General features: G+C 34.9%; 1 protein-coding gene across 1 annotated transcript in view; it reads left to right on the forward strand.

The window, feature by feature from the left end:
* The window catches only part of LOC104741239 (importin-9-like), an 8,101-nt gene extending 2,333 nt beyond the window's left edge, over window positions 1–5,768 (forward strand). The window contains exons 10-33 of the mRNA XM_010462039.2: window positions 321–368; window positions 460–528; window positions 1,247–1,322; window positions 1,460–1,590; window positions 1,680–1,739; window positions 1,818–1,887; window positions 1,974–2,038; window positions 2,120–2,181; window positions 2,253–2,376; window positions 2,463–2,520; window positions 2,616–2,728; window positions 2,885–2,962; window positions 3,049–3,111; window positions 3,211–3,306; window positions 3,389–3,498; window positions 3,865–4,054; window positions 4,188–4,302; window positions 4,420–4,532; window positions 4,620–4,697; window positions 4,865–4,930; window positions 5,020–5,145; window positions 5,220–5,273; window positions 5,369–5,449; window positions 5,534–5,768. Of these exons, the coding sequence (XP_010460341.1) occupies window positions 321–368; window positions 460–528; window positions 1,247–1,322; window positions 1,460–1,590; window positions 1,680–1,739; window positions 1,818–1,887; window positions 1,974–2,038; window positions 2,120–2,181; window positions 2,253–2,376; window positions 2,463–2,520; window positions 2,616–2,728; window positions 2,885–2,962; window positions 3,049–3,111; window positions 3,211–3,306; window positions 3,389–3,498; window positions 3,865–4,054; window positions 4,188–4,302; window positions 4,420–4,532; window positions 4,620–4,697; window positions 4,865–4,930; window positions 5,020–5,145; window positions 5,220–5,273; window positions 5,369–5,449; window positions 5,534–5,584 (2,097 nt within the window). The 3' untranslated portion in view covers window positions 5,585–5,768. The remainder of the gene's footprint in view (window positions 1–320; window positions 369–459; window positions 529–1,246; window positions 1,323–1,459; window positions 1,591–1,679; window positions 1,740–1,817; window positions 1,888–1,973; window positions 2,039–2,119; window positions 2,182–2,252; window positions 2,377–2,462; window positions 2,521–2,615; window positions 2,729–2,884; window positions 2,963–3,048; window positions 3,112–3,210; window positions 3,307–3,388; window positions 3,499–3,864; window positions 4,055–4,187; window positions 4,303–4,419; window positions 4,533–4,619; window positions 4,698–4,864; window positions 4,931–5,019; window positions 5,146–5,219; window positions 5,274–5,368; window positions 5,450–5,533) is intronic.

Consider the following 8,195-nt stretch of genomic DNA (forward strand, 5'->3'; position numbering starts at 1 on the left):
CATTGTTATTGAAACATACTATTCGTGCAGCTATTATGAGGCCATTGTGGCACACATTTGAGTCATCTCTACAAGTCTATCTTCGATCGTCAATTGAAGGTGCTGAAGATTCATATGATGGAAGATATGATTCAGATGGTGAAGAGAAGAGTCTTGACACTTTTGTCATCCAGGTAACTTACCATTTTTAGTGATCAAGGTTTGTTTTCCTTCAAGGTCTCAATTTCGAAGTTAAACTTTTGGTTAGAGCTGGGGCATTTGGCTCATAGATTGTAGTATTTTGATAAGTTTGAGGCCAAACGAGACTTGTTTCTGTGCAGCTATTTGAGTTTCTGTCAACCATCGTTAGCAGTAGAAGACTGGCAAAGGTTTGGCTGAAACCCTTTCAATTTTTTCCCTCTTCATCGTGATCGTATGTTGCTTTTGAATTGAATTCTTACGGAAATATCTTTATCTCAGACCATTTCCGGTAATGTCAGAGAGTTGGTATATCAAACCATCGGTTTCCTGCAGATTACAGAACAACAGGTAGGGATGAATCATGCATCTTTTGCCTACTCAGACATGATAGTATATATTGGTTATATTTTGGTCTTTAAAACTCGAATCTATCTGGGGAAGCTTTACGAAGCTAGATAGTCTATATATATCTGAATGAGTAGTTGTTGTGTTGTGCAAGAGGCTTTTCTCCTTTGTTTAACAAACTCATCTCTTGTTATTTCAACGAATAAAAGATGACCAGAAGGCTTATCCTTTTTACTATTGGTCTGGAACTTTTTACTCTTTGTATATCGCTTATTTCTTTAGAAATAATATCTGTTTCCAATGCATGGGTTATTTTATAGTTTGACAGTATCTCACTGTACTAATTCACAAACTGTTGCAACCTTTTCATTGCGGACTGTTAGGGCAAGAGAACTTCTGCTGTGCCTATATATTGTTTGCCATGTGGTAATTTCAGGTTATGGTTTATGTACGCAAATTAGCTGCTAAAATCTTACAACAACAAGATTTGTAGAATCCCTAACTAGCTCTGATACAAGATATACTATGATGTTTTTTAGCTAGCTGTGTGACCCCTTTCCATTATATTAGGTCTCACAAAATCATGCAGAATTTTTTGTTGTTATTTGTGCTAGCCTCCTATTTGTTTGCTAGCATAAGTTTAATTATTATATGGTTTATATGCCAACATTGGAGACAAGACATGCTTTTATTCTTTATCTCATACGTAGCTTCTCTCCAGGTACATACTTGGTCCATGGATGTTAATCAGTTTGTAGCCGATGAAGATGAGGGTAGCTACAGTTGTCGCATATCAGGTAAGATGTCTTTCACTCTTCTTAAGTCAAATTCATATGCTTATGCTTAGTCTGAGACAAGATTCAGAGGTCGTATGCATATATCAATATCCAAAATATATGAACGTGTAACTATAAGACTACCTGCTGCACCACAGGAATACTTTTGTTGGAGGAAGTTATCAATACTTTTGGTAGTGAAGGGATCAATGCTGTTGTAGATGCTACCGGAAAACGGTTCCAAGAGTCTCAAGGTGAAAAGGCAGCTGGTTCTCCGGCCTGGTGGAGAGTAAGTGCACTTAATTTCTCTGAAATTTTAACATTGTCATCAATTTTATTTTTAACTTACAACTTACTTTCATATTTTCCTATTGTTAGATAAAAGAAGCTGCTCTCTTTACTTTGGCTTCTCTTGCTGATCAACTTGTTGAAGCTGAGGTTTGTGTTTTCCATGGTAATTTAAAAACGAAAAATTTACTTATGCTGAAAATATGTTGTTCTTAATAATCTTGTCAGGACTTGAGAACTGACCCTGCCAATTTAGCGAAATTTGTTGAGCAAATGATTATGGAAGATACTGGAATTGGTAGGTATCATAAGATCTACTGCTCCAACATTACTTCTCATTTGGTATTCAAATTGTTGTAGATAACTGGAGCCTTTATTTGACAGGGTATCATGAATGTCCGTTCCTTTATTCCCGCATATTTACAGCTGTTGCTAAGTTCTCTTCTGTGGTAATTTTTTATTTTCTTTTCTCCCTAAACAACTTTAATCTGGAGGATATGAATTGAATCTTTTTTTATCACGTTATTCAGATCAACCCTGGAATTCTTGAGCACTTCCTCAATGCTTCTGTTAGAGCAATAAACATGGACGTGTATGTTTTCTACTCTTCTGATGTTAGTATCTTTATCGTCAGAGATTAAAGTTAGATACTATTACAAACAGGCCACCACCTGTAAAAGTAGGCGCATGTCGGGCACTTTTGCAGCTCCTACCCGATATGAACCGTTCAGTTATTCTGCCTCAGATCATGAATTTATTCTCATCTCTCACTGATCTTCTCCATCAGGTAAATTTTCTACTGACGACCTTTCAGCATAGCGCGTGTGTCTATTTTCTTTTTTGACACCAGAGATGTTTTATTCTTTTATTTAGGCTTCAGATGAGACTTTGGTTTTGGTACTTGAAACTCTTCAACAAGCAATTAAAGCTGGTAAATAAACATATCTTTACTACTTGCAGAAAACTTTTGGAATCTAGTTATGCAATAGTTCCCATCTATATCTTATTTTCTTTATCATTTGCTAGGCCATGAAGCATCAGGTTCAATAGAGTCTATTATCTCTCCAGTGATTCTTAATTTGTGGGTGGCACATGTATCGGATCCCTTTATGAGTATCGATGTAATTGACGTCCTGGAGGTAAATAAAAATGATTACGGTTATTGTTCATTTTGTTGTTAGAAATGCAATTTGCGTATTTTGTTTATGATAATCTCTCCTTCTTATATCATTCTGAAATGAACAAGAAAAATTATTGTGTCTGTGGCTAATGTCTTTCCTATGGCTGTCACGCAGGCAATAAAGAATTCACCTGGCTGCCTTCATCCACTGACATCAAGAATTTTACCATTCATTGGACCAATTTTAAATAAGGTATTGTGCGTAATCGTGAATTCAGACTTTTTTTTTCCTCTTCTTCCCTGGTTTCCTTTTAATGATATATCTATCGTGATAATCAGCCACATCAGCAGCCTGAAGGACTAGCGAGTGGATCCTTGGATCTTTTAACTATGCTTCTTAAGGCAAGTTATACTAGCTGGATTTTCATAGTACGATAATTTTTTGTGCTAAATGGACAGTATTTCTCGTGTTTTGCTGACTATTTTTCTAGTCATATATAGGGTGCCCCAAGTGATATAGTGAAAAGTGCGTATGACTTTTGCTTTGATGCTGTCATTCGTATCATACTCCACAGTGAGGATCATAGTGAACTACAGGTGCTAAAATTCTCGGTGACTAATTTGTTTCATCATTATCTATCGACAAAGAGTCACTTATCACTAGCCTTTAATTGGTCAGAACGCGACAGAATGTCTGGCAGCTTTTATATCTAGTGGAAGACAGGAGTTGCTCACTTGGAGTGGTGATCCCGCTTTTACCATGAGAAGTTTGCTTGATGCAACTTCTAGGTATAGCTCTTCACTTAGCTTTTTGTTTGGTTTATTTCACGTCCACCAAAAGCTGAAGGCCTACTATATTGTGTTTTATTTTTGCATTTGTTAATATGTTGCCAACACTTGCGCATGTGAGAAAAATATCAGTTGATTTTTGTGTATACATGGGTAAATCTATTCACCATGAAAAATCTAGTCTGTTCACCTGAAAAGGATCTGTTTCTTAGAGTAGCCTTCTGAATAGTATTGTGTATATCTACATTTTTTGGAGTCATTTGATAAAGTGTTTTGAGAACCTGGTTTGTTTGTTCCTCAATGTTTTCAATTCGGTATTTTTGTAAGTCTACATCTTGCAATATCGATTTCTTAATGTTGGTGCAGGCTTCTTAACCCTGATCTGGAATGTTCTGGATCTCTCTTTGCTGGGAAGTACATTCTGCAGCTTATCTTGCATCTTCCATCAGAGATGGCACCCCATGTCCAGGATCTGGTTGCTGCTCTTGTAAGACGGTTGCAGTCTGCTGAAATGTCCGCTTTGAAAGGCTCATTGCTACTGATTTTTGCCAGATTGGTATTCTTCACCTTAGAGTTTGATAGTCTTAGCATATTAATGGTTCCTCTCTTCTTTGTAAGATGCTGCTAAGGTTCCAAAAGTCCATGGAAACTTTATCTCTGTCCTGCCCCGTAACCATTGATTTTTGCAGGTTCACATGAGTTTTCCGAATGTCAATCAATTTATCAATCTGCTTGTTAGCATACCCGCTGATGGCCATGAAAATTCATTTACCTATGTTATGACAGAATGGACTAAACAACAAGGCAAGCATCTCTATCCATGTTGTTTAGTTGTATGATTCTATATTGTCTACCTTATGCATCACGTAAGGGTTTTTCTGGCTATTTCAACTTATTGTTGATTAAGCATCGATTTTTCAGGGGAGATACAATCCGCATATCAAATCAAAGTCACAACTTCAGCTCTGGCCTTGCTACTGTCCACTAGACATTCTGAATTCGCAAAGGTCAATGTCCCAGGCAGTCCGATTCAGGTCTTATGCTGTACCTATCTGTTTTTTTTTTCTTTAAACTCAATTTACTCTCAGCCTTACGGAAACTTGCGTCAATTTCTCATATAGTCCAATGGTGGCATAACCACTCGCTCAAAATCTAGATCAGCTCTTGATCAATGGACCATTATCCCTCTACCCATGAAGGTATGCTTTTGTTTGATTCCTTAGTCTAAATGTTCTCAATGTACAAGCTGCAAGTCAGAATATTCGTTGGGTTTATAAAGTTCTACCTTGAATTGGTCATATGCTCCTTTCTTTTTTTCATCATTTGGTGTATGCTTTCAGAAATTTTACATTCTTTGTCTCTGCAGATACTGGCTTTACTAGCTGATACATTGATTGAAATTCAAGAGCAAGTTTTGAATAGTGAAGATGAGGTGATTATGCTTCCTTGAGCATCTTTTATTCCTTTCCCGTCTTAAATTGAGTGGAACTTGAGATGCTAATTCTGTTCTTGGAGTATCAGGATAGCGAATGGGAAGAAGTCCATGAAGGAGACGCTAAAGCTGAGAAAGACTTGCTACGTTCAGCTGGTGCCTCCCAATTCAGCAAACCCACATTTGACCAACTTGAAGCAATGGCTCGTTTCGAGGTCCTTTTTTCTCTTGTGTCTACATGGCTATATTATTGAACCTTATCTCATCAGTGTTAATCTTTGATTGACAGAACCAAGACGATGAGGTTGATGACCACCTACTTGGTACCGACCCCCTTAATGAGGTGACCCCTAGTGTTCTACATATATGTTGTAACTGCTCCTAATTCTCCAACTCGTGATCTGTTTAACCAAGTCTCTTTATCTCTGCAACAAACAGATTAATCTGGCTAGTTACGTGGCTGATTTTTTGTTGAAGTTTTCGAGTGAAGACCGGACTCTGTTTGATAATCTTTGTCAGGTTTGGTTACCATCCTCTACATATAACCTATCCATATCTTCAAACTTAATATGAACCACTTGGCTTGTTTTCAAATATCTGTAGGGCTTAACAAATGAGCAAAGAAACGTGATCCATATGGCATTGAACCGCTAGGCTTGGCGTCATAGTTCACACAATTCATGTCCTATCTGGAGTGTTGTTTTTTTTGGTCAGTTGATTGATTCTTGGGGAGTAAAGAAGTGGTAGCATCCCTCTGTAAAAGTGTCATTTTACACAAAAATATCAAAAAATATCATTGGAATTTTAAAGAAAGTAAATCCTCCACCTTCATGTTCAACTCCACGGTAAACCCTCAGAAATAACGTAGAATTGCGCAGGCACTCACAAGTCGCAAAACACCCATTAGTAATGAAACAAGTACTAAACTCTGATCTCTACATTAAAAAAAATATGCTTAACCTGGTGGTTTCACTATAAATATGCAATCTCTGCATAAACCACAACTTGGAGTTGGTAACTCCTTACGGATGTGCTAATAGATAGAGTCATACAGTATAAAGTCGAAGAGTGTGTGTGTTTGACAATGTTTCATCTATAACACGTTAGTGAAATCATGGGCGAGTGACCGGAATCACTTCAATTTATAATCACATATCCTATGAAAATCAATAAATGGAAAGAGCAACATTATGCGCTCGGGTTAGAAACATTGCAAAACCGGTTCTTGTACAAATAAGTCAGTCTTTTACAAGATTTTTTTTATGTTACATCAAAAAATGCTTTATTACATGACTACAATGAACAAATAAGTCTTTTACAAGATTTTTTTTTATGTTACATCAAAAAATGCTTTATTATTATAAAAACTAGGAAGCGGGCCCGTGCGTCGGGAAATGAAATTTTAAAGAGATTAACATTACTAAGTCATTTTTTTGAGAGAAAATTTGATAATGAGAGTATTTCGAAATTAGAATTTCTAAACTGGTTATATGGTATTCATTTTTTTTTATTTATCAGGTTTTGTTAAAAATATATTTTTACAACCTTTTATAATCTTAATCACTTTTTATTTAGAAGTGCTCATCATTGGCTCTTTTGCCAAAATAATAATCATAAGTTAGATAAGTTAAATCTTTATACGAAAATAGGAGAGTGCTAAGGTGTATTTACATAAATTAAGAGTGCCTGACATTTTTCTTAGCTTCCTCCACACTGGACCAAAAAAAAAATTACAAACTCTATTGTTAATTATGTTTTAGCCCGACATATATAGGGACATTTATCAGCAAAAATAGAAATGTTCTAAAGTCATGAGCTCATTTATCAATTTTAAATCAAGATCGATAGAGTGTACAATGTGAACAAAACACAAATCATATGTGAGAAAAAATAGAAACATAAACAGATATGTGTATACATGCTCTACTGTTCGTTTTAAGTTACAATTGATGTTATAGTATATATATATATATATATATATACTATGTAGCCGTAATTCAAGCATATTGCCAATACAATGCCATGATAGTTATGCGTGTTGTCCAACTAATTAAACTCTTATAGGTTAAAATTAAAATCTGAATTAACAGTATACATATGTACTTACTAGAAATATATTTTTCAATAAAGCAAAAAGAAAATATAAAATTTCTTTTAGTGTTTCATCAATTAAGAGGGAAATATGTATATAAAAAAAGATGTATGAAATATGTTCACTTAAATTTTAAGATGCTCACCAGTTAATTTCTCTTTTTTTTTTTAGAGTCAAAAGGAACAATGATACTTTATGATACTTTTTACTTGGTCTTCTTTATATTTCGTAGTTACGAATTTTAAAATGATGAAATTGACACTTTAGCCTAAATTTCCCTATATATACTCCACTATTTTCTTATGATATGAAGATGCAAGAGAAATCATGTAGCAACTTAGTAGACACAATTAGGGTAGGGTAGTAACCAAACCAAGACGCATATATACAAAGCAACATTACTTATTAAGTTACCAGTGACATGAATTTTTATCTGCCAAATACAGAAAAGTATACAACAACGTTTCCAGAACAATATTGTTACAATTTTTAAAATATAAACCTAAAAGAACATAAACAATGCCAAAGCCTAAAGACAATATCATCAGCTTACGGTCATCATAATCCACAACAGATAAACCATTTTGAATTATAAAAAATACTTTCCCATCTAATCAAACATCCAAAGAGTACTCCAAAAATTAAATATACTTATATACACATAGGCGTTTCCAACTAAATTCGTTAAATTGGTAAAGTAACCCTTGGATGAAATATAACTTTTAATTGTTGCAGGCTTGCAGCATGTTAAGTAGAAATGGTAACATTGTTCTATATTTACGAAGAATAAAAATAGGAGTATTTTTACAAAATTTATGTTTTATAAAGAAAGACAAAATATGATAACCTCAAGGAAAATGTTCACAAAGGTTGATCGTATTGGACCCGCGACGGACTTTCCGAAAGACTTTTTCGTTTGAAACACCGATTCAATTACATACATGCCTCTCTGACTACTCTCCCTCCATGGTAAACTATCATCATGAAGAGCAGGGGAGTTAGATGAACCCATAATATTTATAATGTAACGAATCATAATAACCAACTATAGTTACAACACAAACAGATGAAATGGCTAAACATCTGTTAATTATTTCATATATTTTTTATTTGCTTTTAGTTATTTTATTATATCTTAGATTTGATCCTGTAGAACTGTCCTATACCATATAG

Source organism: Camelina sativa, chromosome 14 (assembly GCF_000633955.1).
Source record: "Camelina sativa cultivar DH55 chromosome 14, Cs, whole genome shotgun sequence".
NCBI classification, from domain to species: Eukaryota; Viridiplantae; Streptophyta; class Magnoliopsida; order Brassicales; family Brassicaceae; genus Camelina; species Camelina sativa.